Raw genomic sequence first — 18500 nt, forward strand, 5'->3', positions numbered from 1 at the left:
AACTGCTACCTGTACAACAAAGATAAGGACAAGGGCCAATTTTTTTTTTTTTTTTTTTTTTTTTGAACAAACAAACAAACAGAGCAAAAGTCACCAAAGTTAACTATCCAAACACTGCTTACCTAGCCAACTAAAATACTGATACACAAGTCACAGAGACAACAATTAAGGTTCACAGGGAGGTAGGGAGGGATGGGGAGAGGTGCTGTTTGAAGAGGTGTGTCTTCAGCTTGCGCTTGAAGGTGGGGAGGGATTCTATAGTTCTGACCTCAACGGGGAGTTCGTTCCACCACCGTGGAGCCAGAACAGACAGTAGTCGTGAGCGTGAGGTGGAGGTTCTGAGAGGGGGAGGTGCCAAGCGGCCTGTGGAGGCTGAACGAAGAGGTCTGGCAGGGGTGTAGGGTCTGATGATTTTTTGCAGATAAGCTGGGGAAGACCCTTTAACTGCTTGGAAGGCTAGCACCAATGTTTTGAATTTGATGCGAGCCATGACAGGCAGCCAGTGGAGGGAAGTAAGCAGGGGGGTGACGTGTGAGTATTTTGACCCAGGACTACTTGACCCAGGGCCCAAATCTCTCTGCTAACGATAAGGTTACACGGACAGAGACTGCTGGCATGTATTTTCAGAAATTAAAACGAGAACTGACATCAGCCCCGACTTTGGGCCTTCCTGACATTAACAAACCCTTTCTTTTGACTATGAATGAGAAGGCTGGTTATATGACTGCTGTTCTTCTGCAAAAAACATGGTAGAAACAGGCCTGTTGCATATTATTCTCAGAAACCTGATGCTGTCGCTAGGGGTCTCCCCCCTTGTCTGTGATCAATTTCAGCAGCTGCTTCTGCTGTAACAGCTTCTGCATCGATCGTTGCTTATCACCCATTTTTGGTTCCTCATGCAGAAGCTGAAATTCTGCTAAAACAGAAAACTGCTCATTTCTCATCAGCCCGATTTCCGGGTCACTTTTTTGAACTTTTTTTTTGCTCTCAAATGCACCTGGTATTTGTCCCGTGGTAAAACTGTAAATATTTTCACTGCCAGCAGATATGCTTTTCGGGGTAGTGCGATTTTGGAACACTTTGGGAACACAGAGGTTTTCTTAATTCTTCAGGAAAAGCTATTCAATATGGACATTTGGTGCAGAGTCTCCTACAGGCCATTCTTTTGCACAATGGTAATACGTATTTAATATGCACTCATATCAAAAGCCATATTAATGTGATAACCAATGAAAACAACGTGATTGGTAGCCATAAATATGAAATATTTAATATATGCACTAAGTTTTATTAAGACACATTCACTGTCAGTTATACTGTATCCTTTTTCCTGTTTGTATGCACTTCAGAAAAAGACCACTAGAGGTCCCTCTGGAGCTGGAATGGTCCGAGAGGGGAGCAAGGGTTTCAGGTGTGGGTCCTGCGGGCCCTCGAGGAAATGGTGGAGGGAACATGTATTTTAGAACCACACTGATTCCACAATACTAAGCACAATTGGTGCCAAACCAATCAGAGTTGACTTATCTTCATCACGTATTGAGAAATCATTGTGGCGGGAGGTAGACGGACAGCTGTGGGGCGGGAATAAGCCCGTCTGAAACTGTATAAAAGATGGTGTATAGTTGAATGATGTGAGGTCACTCTGCAGAGTCACCTCGGCTTAATGGTCTGCGTGAAAAATAAAGTCTGATAGTCTGGAAGATCCTGCCTAATCCTTTTTATTAAATCTCAAAGTCTAAATTCTTCAAACCGGTGCACTGCTACGGGAAGAAAATCCTAGGGGAAACACTGTATTCAGTTGTGTCCTTTATTTATTAGATATGATTTCATAAAAGGTATTATAGGTTTCTAAGGGTGCAGACACTGATGCTATAATACTTCAAACATGATATCATATTATACAATGATAGTGTTGGCTTCTGCTTTTCGATTTCCTCAGAGCAGAAGAGTTGTGTCAATGGAGGGTGAAAACAGTAGGCGGTCATGTGGTTCATGAAGGCTTCAAACAGTTTAAAATATCCTCGGTTAACATTAAATTAATGAGGAGACGTTATTTAAGCAACATTAGATTAGATTAGATTAGATGCCATGCATTTTTAAATATGGTCTTTAATTTTTTTAAATATGAAGAATTCTACAGGTCACAAACCTAAACACAGACAACAAACAGAGGGCTCCACAACATTTAACAGCTGGACAACAATAAACGGTGGCAAAGTAACAAAGACATTTATGTGTGGGTTATTTTAAATGAGCGATTTAACTGTTCGGGTGTGAATATGGAGTGGATGTGTTGTATGTGTTTGCCCTGGGAAACGTGAGCTAGCAGCGGGGTGTGCACCCCCAAACTTAGTGCACTCTATGGAAATACTGATATGAAACCGAAAATGTGATATGAAAAGGAAAAACAAACACAAACACCGTATGATTATGCCGGTTTGGTGTAGGTAGTGTCCCGCTCACAGCCAGGGACAGAGCCCTCTGGCACAAATGAGTAAAACCACACCACCAAAGCAGTCCAAGTACCGTCATAACAGTTTCATAAAATCCTGCGGGAAAAATATAATCCCATTCACAAAAGCCAAGATAAAGGTCACTAAAAATCGTCTGGAAATTCTAACTCCCAGAGACATTCATGGCTACTGTTGACATCACATCAGTGTAGCCCATGCCACTGGCTTTTTAGAGTGGTGTGACATGATTCTGTAAATGTGGAAAGTGTACCACTGAAGGAAAAAGGTTAGGAAATGCTGGACTAAAGTCACGGAGCAGTCACAGCAAAGATGTTGAAAATAACAGTAAACTGAAAGAGCCAGAAATCACAGAGTGTTTTTTAAGATTCATTTATTGAATAAACCAAAGACCTTAGGTGCAGTAGTGGGAAATGATTGAAATAACGCACTGTAGCAACTGTAGCAACAGTAACAAGCGCTTTAACTTACTAAAAAACTAAAAAAAACTGCTCCAAGGATAAAAGTAAAATACACTTATAGGCTGATGTATTGGATGGTTTTGAATTATCTTGGAATTATCTTGTCTTTAATTTAGCAGAACATTACATTACATCTCAGTTATTTTGCTGACAGTTGATTAGACAAAGCAGGAGCCAATCCCCCGGGATCAATGTGGGGCTAAGGGCCTTGCTCAAGGGTTCAGCAGCAGCACAGATCTTATTGCAGCTTCACTGGGGCTTGAACCACCAACCTTCTTGGTCCCAGTCAAGCACTTCAGCCACTATGCTATAGGCTGCCCCTTAAACTCAGGCTGAAGTTTTTGACTGGACTGTGATTAACTCATCTGTGACTAGCTGCTACATCATCCCCAATTTGAAACATTACAGTGGATACTTCCGGGAATTGATGCAATATACGGGTCGGAGTGTAGGTTTAAAAACACACATTAATTAAACAATGAGTTTTCGAGTTCAGAAGCGTGCTTACCTGGAGGTCTATATAAGGCAACTATAAGGTTGACAGTTGCCGGACAAAACTGTAGAAAAATCACAGAAAGCACGAAAACAAGGAAACCACAGAGATGGCAAAAACAGGGACCACCTCCGAATCAGTGCAAGTAGGCAAGAGCACCGATTGGGACACAGCCGAGGAATGTCCAAATGCCAGCCCGACTTGCTCATCCTGCCAGCTGAATGAATGGCTCTCGCTTGTCCCGACTGCAGAGCTTCTCTACTCTAGCTCCCCAGTGGTGAAACAACCTCCCCATTGCTATAAGAACTGCTCACTCACTGCCCATTTTCTACCACAGTCTGAAGACTCACCTCTTCACACTGTACCTTGACTCCTCTGCGGGAGTCTGCTAATCTATTGTCACTTATCTTCACCAGCCTCAGACTTTAGCCCCGTGTTGTATTATCTACTTTAATCTAGGACCTTCACATGTGTATTTGTCTCAGTACTGTAGTTCCTGACCTTATTACTTACAGACCTCGCCTATCTACCTTGCGTATTAGACTTATGTTCATTGCTTTATAACCGATTCTATGCAAATTGGACCTTATCGGACCTGTTCTGTTGTTTGTTCTATGACCTTGATTTGACCTTGAAGTGTCTGCTGAATAAAATGTAATGTGATGTTTGCGCAGAAATCACAGAACTTCCGTGACAAACACACAGCCATAATTATTAATATAGAATATAATTATTTTACTATATTATTTTATATTATAGCCTACTATATACTATAAAATAGAATGATCTTTTTCTTCTTGTGTTTATAGTTGGAAAAGAAAATGGAAAGGAAGTCTGTGCACCTCCCCATCATAGAACAAATGTGATCATTGCATTACCCATCTCAGAGGTACTATGGATCGCTTCTTCATCAAAAATTCTGTGAGACCTCCTCCCCTGCCTGTAGCTTTAACTTATTTTGATGTATATTGATGCCAATTGCACATGGTAGTAGTTTGTCACTACAACTGTTTTTTAAAAAACTATGAAATGCTTCCATGTAAATTTCACACATTTATTTTGAAAACGCCCCTGCATTTTGCTTTTATTGCCCCTTTAAAAAATTGCACATTTCCAACCCCGATTGAAGGGTTTGTGTTTGTACTCACCCCAGTCTCTGCAGTTTACAGTGTGGGTCCTCCAGTCCAGCAGAGAGCGCTCTCACTCCTGAATCCTGCAGCTCGTTGTCTCTCAGCTCCAGATCACTCAGCTCTGAGTGAGGAGAACGCAAGACTGAGGCCAGAACATCACAGCAGCCCTCTGTGAGATTACACCAACCCAGCCTGTGGAGAAACCACATACAGACACACAAACATTAAAATTCACTGGAGATTGTAATAATGTTCACCTTGCCAGTTCATACATATGTCATTTCCTATTTGCCTATGCATCCCTGAGTGGTACATACAAAAAAACAGGGAGAGGGTTGTGTACATTTTATTCATAAATGATTCTTAAATTATTTCATAAATTAATCCACCAATCAATCCGATTCTAAGGCAATTATTTAGCTTCATTAACCAAAAAAAATATAAAGGTTTGGTACCCACTGCAAGGATTTAATTACCAAACATTTTCTCTATGATGATCACATATGAGACAGAATCTGATTTGCAAACATGAATTTTGCAAACACAAGAAAGTGTTCATATGATCACTGTGGGGATCCCCCGTGATATGTTCTTCGGTCAGCAAACATATATACATTTTTTAAAAGTTCAACATTCATCATTACACATAAATGGGAAAAAAATGTATATAATATATATTTATATAAGGGATAGGTCTGGTCCATTGTCTCCATTGGTCAGTTTGCGTTCAAGCCGTGCCAATATCCACGATTTTCACAAATCTTTTAATTTTACTCTGCGTTTAGATCACCGTAATGTACTTTGTAACCTAAATTAACTTCATGTTATCATCACGCCGCTAGTAGCCTCCCAAAGTAAAACAAAAAGAGTTATTTTGTCCTTTGACCATCTCAGCGATTGTCGGCAAGACCACCAAAGCCTGCTGAAGCAAATGACTCATGACGACGCTATGAATTATTTAAATAACTGCACGTTATCTGATAAACGTTTAAACAAATGACTTGTGTCAGTGTCATCAGGTGTAACGTAAAGTCGCAAGCTGGCTAAAGTTAGTGCAGTGGGGATACATTATTGCAATAGCGTTAGCAATACCGTTGCTTATCAACCAATAAACTGTTCAGGAAGAATACATTCACCATAAAACATAGTTCCATTAAAAATACGTTCATATAAAGTTTGTCTTGTCTTTCTTTTGTGAACATATTTAAAGATAAATGTAATAATTGTCGTATAAAAGTGTTATGGAACTCAAACCTGTGGTATATCGTGGATATTGACACAGCTAGGGGGTGTAAATGGCCTAATCAACTTACCAAGTAATTTAAATATGATGACTTCTAAGTATTCTGGCCATTAATTTCGAAATATTCACTTAGCTAAATGGAAAACCACATTCAATTCAAAATTACGTTCTTCCCAGTTTATCTATGGCCTAAGTGTGACAGTAACCATGACGACATTGTTTAAAACGTGGCGGAAGAGTCGGTCGGTTACCGCGGCCATGATAGCTGGTTTACTCTAAGCTTTGTTCATTTTATAAAAATACAATTGTACACAGCTTATAGCAATCACTCGTCAAAAAACGTTCGCCTCAAATTGTTCCCCTCCACTGTTGTTACTGTTGTACTGTTGTAACCCAACTGTGAAAACTACCCAAACGAACATAGCTTAATGTTAAATTACCTGAAGTCTACCACTATCACAGACAATTTATATATCCACCGGTAAATAAAATAAAATATCAGTCAACAAAAGAATGTGCAACTTCCTAACCAGAGGCGCTCAGCAACGTTCAATTTAATTTGCCAGGTTTCCAACCACTTCTGGATTCCGTTTAAATCCTCGTGAATTATTTTGGAAGATATGACCTTTGTGCCTCAGTAAAATATATGAACACATTTGCTGAAAATGAATTTTTGGAAATGACTAAATATCATTCTAATGAAGGTAAAAATCACTTTAATTAGTATTTTTTATCTACATATTTTATTCTAAACGGGAAGATTTATTTTGCCACTGGCCCATAATCCTTTTGAACCTTCCCCAATAATGCGGTAAAGTTAGTTTTATGTTCTAAATTAGATTAGACTTCAATAGCTCTTCAAAAAATAATGTTAATGTTCAAAATAACCGTTTCGTAATCAAGTTAGGCCAGAGAACGCAGCACAACGCTTTGTTTGATTTTTCATCGCAATTTTAATAATAACTTTGATATTAGCCTACAACAATAACACATCGCAGGATACGGGTGTTATGACGAGGGACCTTCCAACATAAAGGCACAACTTTTAATTCGTCCATTAGGCCCATTTATTTTTAAATAATATTTATATGTTCGCAAACATTCTTCATTTTTGTGGCTCGGACTGTTCATATTTACGGACCGTCTTAACAGTTAAATGCTAATAGCTTTGGTTAGAGTTCAAATAATGTGTTGAGGACCAGGACGTGAGCATACGATCAATTTTATCAACTGATAAAAAAAAAAAACTTCCAAAGGCAATCAAACGCCTGGAATCAAAACTAGACACTGAAAGCTCTCACATATGTAACCCTAATCTGCAATCTGGCCCTGGGTTTATTGAATGTGGTAGATGTTGAAGTCCACTAGGACTTAATTTAATGAGTGAAGTACAGTTGATTTGACTAAGCAGGAGACGATCCTCAACTGGAGAAATGCTCAAGGCCCAGCGGCTGCGTGGATCTTATTGTGGCTACACCGGGGATCGAACCACCGACCAATTTCGAGTTTAGTTTTAAACAAAAATAAAAATATTCTTGCATGTATGTCGTTGGCACGTTTGATCAGTTCTGAGAGCTAAAAATATATATATTTGTAATATGTTGCTGAAATGTTTATGTCGTGCATGACTACAGGTTAAAGGGAGGGGGGAAATCTGTTGTAATTAATCCGTACATTACCACCGTCTGTTGGAGCGGAAGCGATCTTCGTGCATTAAAAGTTCATGTGTGCGTCACTCGCAAATAAGCATTGTTATCTCCAAACAACTGCAGCCTTATTAACTTAGTAAACACCTAGCCACATGTCTTACAAACATGAGTTGCTGAATTTACGGTTAAGAAATCGATTAGCTATTGAAAAGTTCTCAGCTCTCTCCTAATTATGCCGGCTCCATTTCTCTCACTATTTTGTCTCCCCCAGAATTATGGGAATGGTAGTTTTGTTCGATGGTTTAACCAAATTAATAAGAACACAATTCATGATTAACACAGATCACTATTGTAGGCTGTGCTATAAGGAAGCCCCAAAATGAAAATGCAAATCGAGAATTACATTCTGTTTTGATTCCATGTACTTTAACACCATATCATAATTTAAATGAAAACGCAAAAGCCATTTTCAGTTTCATTATGGCACGGATATACTTCCAAACAGCGAAACATGTGTTCAGTGAGGAAGCATTGAACACACTAATCAGAAACACCTGTAAAGCCATTTGTTCCAAATGTTATGGTGCCCTGAAATCGGGGACTATGCAAGAAAAGGGCTGTCATTCCTACACAGATATGGATGCAAATACCCTCAGTTTAAAGACAACAGTCTGCACTTTAACGGCATCTTTCATTACACATGCACTGGAGTGTACTTGTACTACTGTCCAAATACTAACGGCTGCACTGTATATAGGTCAGAGCGGGTCTATTCACCTGTGGTACCTTCTCTTAAGCACTGTACCACAGGCAAATAGGGAAAAAATCTTTACCTTTTGTATCTTGACACTTTTTGAACATTTGCAAGTTCTCATGAAGAATGGAAAACGCACAAATTCACACTTATTTCTCTATGTGGATGAAGTCAATTCAGTGAAATTTTCGATTTCAATGTGATGAATGACTCAAAAGCTCAAGAACTAATTTTAGTTTTACTGAATATTTATTGAACTGGTTCATGCCCACACCTTCTCATATCCTGGAGCTCCAACTGCATCTCACCGCCCCTCAAACTGCTCACGATACTTTCCCTCATTTGAACTTCTTACCTTTCCAGCTAGTTTTGACTTTAAGAAAACCGGTTCAACCCATTTGAATTAATCTAATTTACTAAATTTCTGTCTTATCCATCCTACCTTTAGACCTTGCTGTCCAGCTGAGGATAGGCTCCCCCTCAAAAGCTGGGTTTCTCCTGAGCCTCTGTTAGAGGGTTTTAGACCCCAATGGGGAGTTTTTACCTCATGTGCTTGCTATTTGGCGTCTAGCCCAAGTGTTTGCCCTTTTGTTACTCTGTAAATTTCTTCTATAAAATGCGCTACACAAATTTAAAAAATTGAACCTTTGTGATTGCTTGTGTGTGCGCTGCTTGCTCGGCTCTGCTCACTCTGTGTGTGTGTGTGTGTGTGTGTGTGTGTGTGTGTGTGTGTGCTTGCTGTTTTGTGCTCTGCTCACTCTGTGTGTGTGTGTGTGTGTGTGTGTGTGTGCTTGCTGTTCTGTGCTCTGCTCACTGTGTGTGTGTGTGTGTGTGCGTGTGCGTGTGCGTGTGTGTGTGTGTGTGTGTGGGTGTGTGTGTGTGTGTGTGTGTGTGTGTGTGCGCTTGCTGTTCTGTGCTCTGCTCACTCTGTGTGTGTGTGTGTGTGCGTGTGTGTGTGTGTGTGTGTGTGTGTGTGTGTGTGTGTGCGCTTGCTGTTCTCTCTGCGGATGATCACTGCTTTTGTACTGGGATTCCATCAGATGGAATAAAAGCCTATTATTCAGCACTTTGCTGCAAGACTCCTGATTTTACAAATTGGATTATATATTTGATAATTGGACTGATAACTTGTTGGCCTGGGGACCCACAACAAACCCTGAGGGGCCCCTGTGCTGACTGATCTTAGCTCTGAGAGGAGCATTCTCCTTCACATACTGGACATTATTAGTTAAAGAAAATTACCCTCTTGTTATAAAAGTATGAACACCCATATGATTCAGTTTCTGAACTAACATCCAAGGCTTCCCCTGGTTTAATTTTTAGTCCAAAATGCTTTTGGTAGACACAGCCACAGACCCACATCATGTTCAAATGGCCTCGAGCTGACTGGATGAAGGGCTTCTTCCGGTAGCCGAATGTCGTTCACATAGTCACCATGTCAGTCGGAGTCCATCTTACCAACAGTGTGTTGGTGTATGATAGTTCTGGAGGTTTGCTGGTGCCCCCTCCTGGTCTTATCCATGCTTGTATGGATGGCTGGGAGGGCTTCCAGAACAGAGACATACCGCCAAACATAACAGTATTGTGTCTAAGATTGATAATGAAGATTCTAACTTTGACACCAGTGGTCCTGACTGAACTAGTATTTTATCTACCTGGTTACTGTAATCACATCAAATGGATTGTTGTGGTGTAAGTGTTTTGTAATGCAGTTTTTTTGTAATGTTGTCCCTGTTCAGGGACAGCAGATGAAAATGAGCTACAGAGCAAACTCTGCCTCATCAGTTGTGATGGGTATGGTCCCTGTTAAATGAAATAAGAAAGTAAGTAAAGTAAGGTTGCAGACTGCTGTAGCCCTGTTCCTCCCCCGGTTCATGACCAAACCTCGACACATCCTGGAGCTCAAGTTGCATCACCCTGCCTCTCTAAACCAGCTCACTGTACTTTCCCTCATTTTACACTTTCTACTTCCAGCTAGTTTATTACCTCTACTGTGACCTGCTCAGACCATTTGACTGGCTGTGATAGATTTCGTATCACATTTCTGTTATATCCATTCTACCCTCACTTTACACCTTGCTAGCCAGCGGAGGATGGGCTCCCCCTCTATAGCCAGGTTCCTCCCGAGATTTCCCATTGGGGAGTTTTTTCTCACCACTTTTTGACGGTGAAAAGCATCTTAGTGACCGTCTTCTATTAAAAGCGCTATACAAAAAAAAAAAGAAAAATGTAACCTGTGTGATGGCTTGGCCATGGATGGACAACTGGCCTGTGCTCGCCCACTGATGTAGGGTCAAACACCATCTCCTCCCTCAAATCAGATGGTTTGAGTCACACCATTGCACAAACCTGTCTATCGCAGAATGCTACAAGGCTACTGCCCCTGTGCATTAGGCACAGTTCCCAGGTTGGCTGCTGGTGCTCATCTGTATTTAGTGTGAATAAAACCGGGGAGTGAACACAACCGACAGTTTTTTGTTTTTTTCTCTGCCCTTAACAATGTTTTTAATGGCTTTCTTCACTTCAATTGGCACAATTCTGGTCCTAACAGAAAAAAAACCAATAACAGAATCCATCACTCAAAACAGAAAAAAAGCCAATAACAGAATCCATCACTCAAAACAGAAAAAAAGCCAATAACAGAATCCATGCCACTCAAAAGGCAAGAATCAAGACTAGATACTGAAAGCTCTCACCCCTTCAGTTTTTATAGATTTGTTTTTCTAAACTCAATATGCCATAATGACAAAGTGAAAACAAGTTTAATAATCTATATATTATACAGAGAATCTTTCAACAATAAGCTAAACTATTTAAGTTGTCTTCTTCCCTACAGTCCTACAACTCAGTTGTGATAACATCAGTATGTATGTTGTACCAAACTGTAATATCACTTTAAGGAATCTTCTGCTGCTGTGTTGGCTACCTGTGACGTGCTCCAGTCCACTCTCTCCTCCTCTGACCATTCGCTCATTTGTGCCTCCTCCTCACCTATTCCTCCATTTATTTACACATCCTCACCACTTCTCACTTCTATCTTTCTGCTTCTTACCGCTCTTCATTGGCAGTTGTGCTTTCTCTTCTATTTCTGTCTGCATCCTTCTCTCTCCACTTACTTTTAACAAACTCATCTGGAGACATATTCACTTTTAAACATTTTCTTGACTGAGTTAGTTATAAACAACCTAGCTAACTTGCAACATCTCATTTTAGATCTATCCTGTACCATTTTAATAAACTACTTCACTTTCTGAACATGATCAGCAAACCTAAACCATCCATCCATCCATCCATTATCTGAACCCGCTTATCCTGAGCAAGGTCGCAGGGGGGCTGGAGCCTATCCCAGCATACATTGGGCGAAAGGCAGGAATACACCCTGGACAGGTCGCCAGTCCATTGCAGGGCACACACACCATTCACTCACACACTCATACCTATGGGCAATTTAGACTCTCCAATCAGCCTAACCTGCATGTCTTTGGACTGTGGGAGGAAACCAGAGTACCTGGAGGAAACCCACATACGCACATTATGGAGGCAGAGGGAAATAGTGACCCTGCAGGCAAAGTAGTGAAATACAGACAATATGTTCTAATGACAATTTCACTCAATTATTTGGACTCCATATAACATTCAATTAATTTTCATAATGGACTTGGGGCATCAGTTCATCCACACTGATTCATTCAAAGTGTTAAGCAATTCCCCTATTTGTGAAAGGGTTATAAAAGGGCTGGGTGATGCCCGTGCGCAATGATGCGCAATGGCTGCTTTAGCACTGTGGGAGGGCTTTGCCAATGGCAGGCTTCAGATGGAGAGGGTGTTCAGGGACCCAAGTTGATGACTGGCTTATGAGCCGATTTTGTTGATTTTGATATCATTGAGCCTCGTCATGCCATCTGTGTGGGATGGCATAATTGGAATGACCCAACGATACATATGGTTTCCCTACACTGCAGGTGAACAAGCCAACACCAAAGCACAATTTACAGCGCGTTCCCAAATGTAATCAGTGCGATCAACTGCACTCATATCACTGTAAAAACACTACAGGAGGTAGGGATGTGACAAATAATCCCTTTTTGTAAACTGATACCATCTAATTTTTTTAACGGTTAACTGTGTAACTGACACTGTTTGTATCTTTTTCTTTTCATAAAAATTGCATTTTCAACTTTATTTTGGGCCATCTTAGAAGTTACATGTCAACATTGTAAGTTCGATAATAGCCTAATTGCCAAATTAAAGGTTTACATGTACATTGACATGGTGCAGTGTAACCTCACAGTTACAGCAGTCTAGGCTAGTTCAATCCATGTAGTTTACGTCCAGGCATGCTGGTCGATCGCGTGTCATTTGAAAAAAAGGCATTGGTTAAAATAAGAATTCTTCATGTTTTTATCCCTCTTCCCAATGGCTTCTGCCAGACAGACTTGATTGACGTTAAATCTGTAAATATGCTGCTGTTAAGAACTTTCAGACAGGGTTGCGCACTCCGTTGGGAGTGCAATATTTGCCTGATATAATATCTCACTATAACATATAACACTGAGTCTATTTTACCATAGGCAACTGGTAGAGGATACAAGGAATTAAAGCCAAGTCAGGAGGAACTTATGGCTAGCCGGAATAAACCGCAAAGATTTCCTGCCTTCACAAAGCAGCAGAGTGTGTTCTGATCATTTCATTCAAGGAAGAATGTAGCCACAGTCAGCACAAAAGTCCTGTTCTGTAGGTGGGAATGAGCTCTTTACAGTCAGCACAAAAGTCCTGTTCTGTAGGTGGGAATGAGCTCTTTACAGTCAGCACAAAAGTCCTGTTCTGTAGGTGGGAATGAGGTGTACTGTATTGTGAGGAGTACAGCTCCCCTTCATCAGAGAGTGGGGTAAAATTAAGGATTTGATAACAGTTCATAGCAGGTAGTGAATAGTGGAGATGGATGAAGACTGTAATGTGTGACAGACCTGAAACATTTTACTATGCAGGTGGTCAGTCTTTTACCACATCAATCAGACATCCAGCATCCAGTCATCACCTGTGCCCTGATACTACAGACTCCACTGAAACCATACATTCTGGTCAGGAAACACAAACCTGCCAACCCTAAGACTCATCAAGTTTTATCCTGCTTTTCTTTGCTGTGATAGAGGAGTAAGAAGAGAGGGATCAGACTAATGTGGAAAAAGAAAGAATGCCGATGGACAGAGTAGTCAACTGAGAGAGAAAGAGCTTTTCATCATTTCACTGCATAGAGCCATAATCACTAATTCTATTTAGTTAAGGTCACACAGAACACCGCCCTACTCACCCCAGTCTCTGTAGTTTACAGTTTGGACTCATCAGTCCAGCACAGAGCAGCTTCACTCCTGAATCTCCCAGGTTATTGCTGCTGAGGTCCAGATCTCTCAGGGGTGAGTTTGATGACTGGAGAGCTGAGGCCACAATTTCACATGACTCCTCACTTAGGTCACAGCTGTTCAGTCTGTAAAGAAGAATGAATACATTATAGAATAAAAAGGTTAGGTAAGATGTTTGCAATGCTGTGGGACATTTGGCACAGTTAATGGTAAGATATAAAATATAACACACATCTGTCACAGTGGCCAGGGAGTTTGCTTTTTTCCTTTTGGTTTTCTGTGACAAACTTCCCACAGCATTGCAAGCTAACACAGCTAAAGGCAGACTGACATACACAAAACATGCTCATATCCTGTGGGCTCCAGAATTATTGGCACCCTACATAAATATGCACAACAATACTGTAGACTAAAAAAAATAAAAATGAATAGTAAAAAAAAGAATTCCCCCAAAAACTGGTTTCACAATTATTGGCACCCCTGGTTTAATTTTGTGCTGTAGCTGTACCCAAGTACAAGTGATTCATTTTGTGTACGTGTCTTTGCGCATCTTTATTTGTGAGGTGCGGCAGAACTTTTAGACTTTGAGAACCAACCCAACAGAACTTGCATTGAAAATCAAAATGAGTAAAAAAATGTAGTGAGAAAAATGAATCTGAAAAGTAAAGAAATGTCCTTTACAAATATACTCAAGTAAGAGTAAAAAGTATCCTCCTTTAAAACGACGCTACAGGTTCAATTTATTTAAGAACGTACTTTCGTAAATGTAACGGAGTAAATGTTGCATGCTACTACCCACCTCTGCTAACAGGCGACTGCTCCGTCTCATTATGATAAAATATATCAGATACATTCAGCTACCTGCTGATTCTGTATCTGTTTGATATTCCAAACTGTTTATTTCGGTAAGCCTATTGCTTCACCGATGTCTTTTTTTTCCTCTGCCCTCCTTGACAACATTTCTAATGGCTTTCTGGACTTCAATTGGCACAATTCTGGTCCTCATGTTGACAAAAGCCAATAACAGAATCCATGCCACTCAATCCAAGAATCAAGACTAGACACTGAAAGCTCTCACTGCTCATCTGGAGACATATTCACTTTTAAACATTTTCTGAAATTCAGCCTGAAATGGCTCACTATTCACTATTCGTCCATATAGTGTTCTATATATCAATCCATTATCTTAACCTGCTTATCCTGAACAGGGTCGCAGGGGGCTGGAGCCTATCCCAGCATACATTGGGCGAAAGGCAGGAATACACCCTGGACGGGTCGCCAGTCCATAGCAGGGCACACACACCATTCACTCACACACTCATACCTACGGGCAATTTAGACTCTCCAAAAATTAGGTTCTGATTTCTTCTTTATTTTCTTTTTAAATTATTGGGGTTGGGGTTTGTGTGGCAGCGGGAAAGTAATGTAATTAAATCTAACTCACTTATTATTTCGGTGTTTTGTGTGATCACCTGCTCCTGACTATGTAAGAGGTGGCACGCCTTCAGTCACTGTTTTTCCCTGATTTATAATTTGAGTATTTTATTATCCTCTGATTTAGTAACGTGCCTTATCACCACTTAAGATGTACATTCAGGAGCGTGTAATAGCTGCGGATCCACCAGGGGGTGGCGCATTATGAAAGAGGGGAGCAGGTAACCTGGATCACGGGCCTCCTGAATGGTTTATAAACTCCGACTTGTCGCTGTGTTTTTATTGTATGTGTCTTTTCAATTCATGCAAACCTACTTTGGGCTGGTCCCTTGGGCAGAGTGCAATAGCTCATTTAGGCAGATAGTATCTCTGTGTGATATCCCTACAATTTGCAGTGTAACACTGATTTAATTGGTTGATGGTGTATTTTGTTTGTTTGCCTATTAATTGTTACTTTACTATTCATTCACTACCTCTACCTGAAATTTACACAGTGTGATCTTTGAGAGTGCAGACTGCTCTGCATTGTGTTTCTGCTTCGTCATTAGTAACTGTGCTGACCCAATTCTGTACATTGTAGAAATAAACAGATTTGTAATTTTCAAAGAATATCTTTTAGTAGGGTTCTCTCACCCCTTATTGTGAGAGTGGTGTAAAAAACCTCAATTACTTTAACTGTAGCTGGCACTCGAGCTACTGCAGGCCAAATACAGAATATGCCGATGTTCAAGTAAGGAAAAAAGGAGAGGGTTTGAGTCAACTGATGAGCCCAGGTTAAATCCTCAGGCCCGTTTCAAAGTACAGACATACTTCCAGGTTCTTGACTCGTTTATAACACAGACCAAGGAGAGATTTGCTGATGTGTGGGAAATGGCATCAAAATATCAAGCCCTTAACCCCAAGTATTTCTTCCCCTGAGATTCAATACAATATATAAACGAGCTAGCAGCTTATTATGGTCTGTGACTGGTCAGGTTTTAGCCTTCCTTGTTGCTAATGACATGAATAGAGCATTCCCAAACCTTGCAGCATTGTATCGCATTTATCTCACAATTCCTGTGAGCAGTGCGCACGCAGAGCGCTCTTTCAGCAGGCTAAAGCTATTCACAACATACCTTCGCTCGACAATGACCGAGGAGCGTCTTTCACAGCTTGCACTTGTCTTTATCGGGAGAAGTGACAAAGAATATTGAATATCTGTAGGAGGGATGAATGTATGGCAGGCTATGGTGGACGTAAAATTAAACTAGAGATGTACATTTACTCAAGAAAATGCGGAGTGTGATTGCGGCAAATCGGTGTGTATTTGAGCTGTGTGGAGGGCAGAGGCCATTGTGACATCACATTCTATTGTGACATCACAGGTTATTGTGACATCAAATCAGTGGACTATTGCCAGTACAGTTTAAATATTTGCATTTACGGGCTTAGCAGAGCATTGGTGTCTCTTCACACGGACTAGGAAGAGTCAGTCTGACATGGATGACTGAATATATAAACCTAATTGTTTACTTTGTACATAGTCATATTAGAGTTATTGTTCAATATCATTCAAGTGAAACATGTATCTTATGCAATGCTTTGTAAAATACTTGTTTATTCAAGTAAAGAGTTATCATTACCATATTTTCTTCTTTCTTTCTGAACACATTTCTGGTTAATGGCACTACAAGATTAAATTGTATGTTATGTCGGCATATTTAACATAAACAAAATGCTTAAGAATAAAGGCATGTATTAGGGATTAATTTAACATTTTAAAATGCACCAGAAGCCTCCAAATTGCATCAGAAAAAAGAGGCCAGCGGACATCATCTGAACCCCCCTGGCCGGCTACTCTTTCTCTTTGGCCGACTACTTACATTTTTGGGGAACACTGCATTGTTCAACATGCGGTCCCTTTCTGGAGCTACACTCCACCACTCCTGCTTCAGCGCGGCAACGACTGCAGTAACTGTCACCTGCCGTCCTCAGTGAAAGCTACGAGCCGTTGGGCATGTGCTCCTCACAATGTGAAATCCGCTGGCCTTTGAAATCATTGCCATTATAGCTGCTGTACAGAAGCATGGCTGCTTCTGTTTTCACTGGCAGGCTTCCAGACGTGTGAGTATTTGGGAAGGTTGAAGACCAGACAAGCTGCTGCATTCTGGATAAGTTGGAGGGGTCTGATGGCAGGAAGTCCAGTATTGCAGTAGTCCAGGTGGGACAGAACCATCGCTTGGACATCGCTTGGTGATGAGCCATCATCCCCACTTTTTGCTAAACTGAATTTACTGTCCATTTGTGATATGAACATTCAAATAACATGCTCTTTCCGCTACAAATATTTGCATCACCCAGAATCCCTGCCAAAACCTTGCCAGGATCTATTCTGCCTTAATTCGGCAGTTCACACACACACTAGATATACCAACAATATTCATCTCCCTCTCTTTCACTCCTCTCCACTACTCGTCCTTATTAGAATCTTCAGCACCTATGTGTGGGAGATGGTGGGTTACCGTGCACTGAACATTACTGCTGTCCTAGAGGTGTGGAGAATAGTTTAAAAAAACTAAATAAAAACTAGCTGAGATTACAGGATGAACCTAGAATCCCCCCTTTCTCCCCCTTAATCCCACACATGAGCTGAGCTGTATGTTTTGAGATGTTGATCCATCAGATTACTCTGCCTTTCACTTACAACTAATTCTTCATTTATTTGACAGTTTATCTTTGGAACTAATAATAGTAAATAAAATAAAATAGAATATATAAGTGAGGAGTTTTTGCAGTTTATGTTCTGGATTCAGAACATTAAATGAGGGCACAAGCTAGATTCAGATATTATAATCAAATTTTCAGTTGCCTGACAATTTTATTGCACTGACTAGAATGATAAAGTATGAAAATATGCTGTCCATCATCTACATCAATAATGACATACTCACTTGGCCTTCCTGCAGTTCCTGACTACTGGTAGTAGTCTGTGACGACCTGCTTCTGATGTGTTGTAGGTCTTCAAGTCAAACTCATCCAGGATCTCCTCTGACATCAGTAACACAAAGGCCAGAGCTGAACATTGGTGGGGTTGCAGCTCTTTATCAGAAAGTTTTCCTGATCTCAGGGAATTCTGGATTTCCTCCACTGCAGAGTTGTCATTCAGTTCATTCAGACAGTGGAACAGATTCATGGTCCCCTCTGCGGAAGATTCACATTTGATCTTCTCCTTAATGTACTGGACTGTTTTCTTGATGCTCCCTGATCTGCTTTCTATCTGTAGTCTCTGAAAGAGTCCTCCATCAGATCTTCCTGTCTGGGTGAGTAGTCCTCCTAAGAGGGGCTGAATGGAGTCCAGAGAGAGGCCGAGAAGGAATCGGAGGAAAAGGTCCAGGTGTCCGTTCTCACTCTCTAAGGCCTGATCCACTGCCCTCCTGTGTAACTGAGACAGCTGCACTCTGCCACTGTGAGGTTTTGATTCTTCTGCTCTGAGCACATTTCTGTTTTCATTTACACATGAATGAAA

General features: G+C 40.8%; 1 protein-coding gene across 20 annotated transcripts in view; it reads right to left on the reverse strand.

Moving 5' to 3' along the window:
* LOC133118954 (NACHT, LRR and PYD domains-containing protein 12-like) overlaps positions 1-18500 on the reverse strand; it is a 687468-nt gene that overhangs the window by 149131 nt on the left and 519837 nt on the right. The window contains exon 12 of one of the 20 annotated variants that reach the window (XM_061229298.1): positions 4500-4747. The exons of the other annotated variants lie outside the window; for them this stretch is intronic. Within the exon in view, the coding sequence (XP_061085282.1) occupies positions 4570-4747 (178 nt within the window). The 3' untranslated portion in view covers positions 4500-4569. Of the gene's footprint in view, positions 1-4499; positions 4748-18500 lie in introns of those variants that run through there. 20 annotated transcript variants of the gene reach the window in all.

Source organism: Conger conger, chromosome 19 (assembly GCF_963514075.1).
Source record: "Conger conger chromosome 19, fConCon1.1, whole genome shotgun sequence".
Lineage (NCBI taxonomy): Eukaryota > Metazoa > Chordata > Actinopteri > Anguilliformes > Congridae > Conger > Conger conger.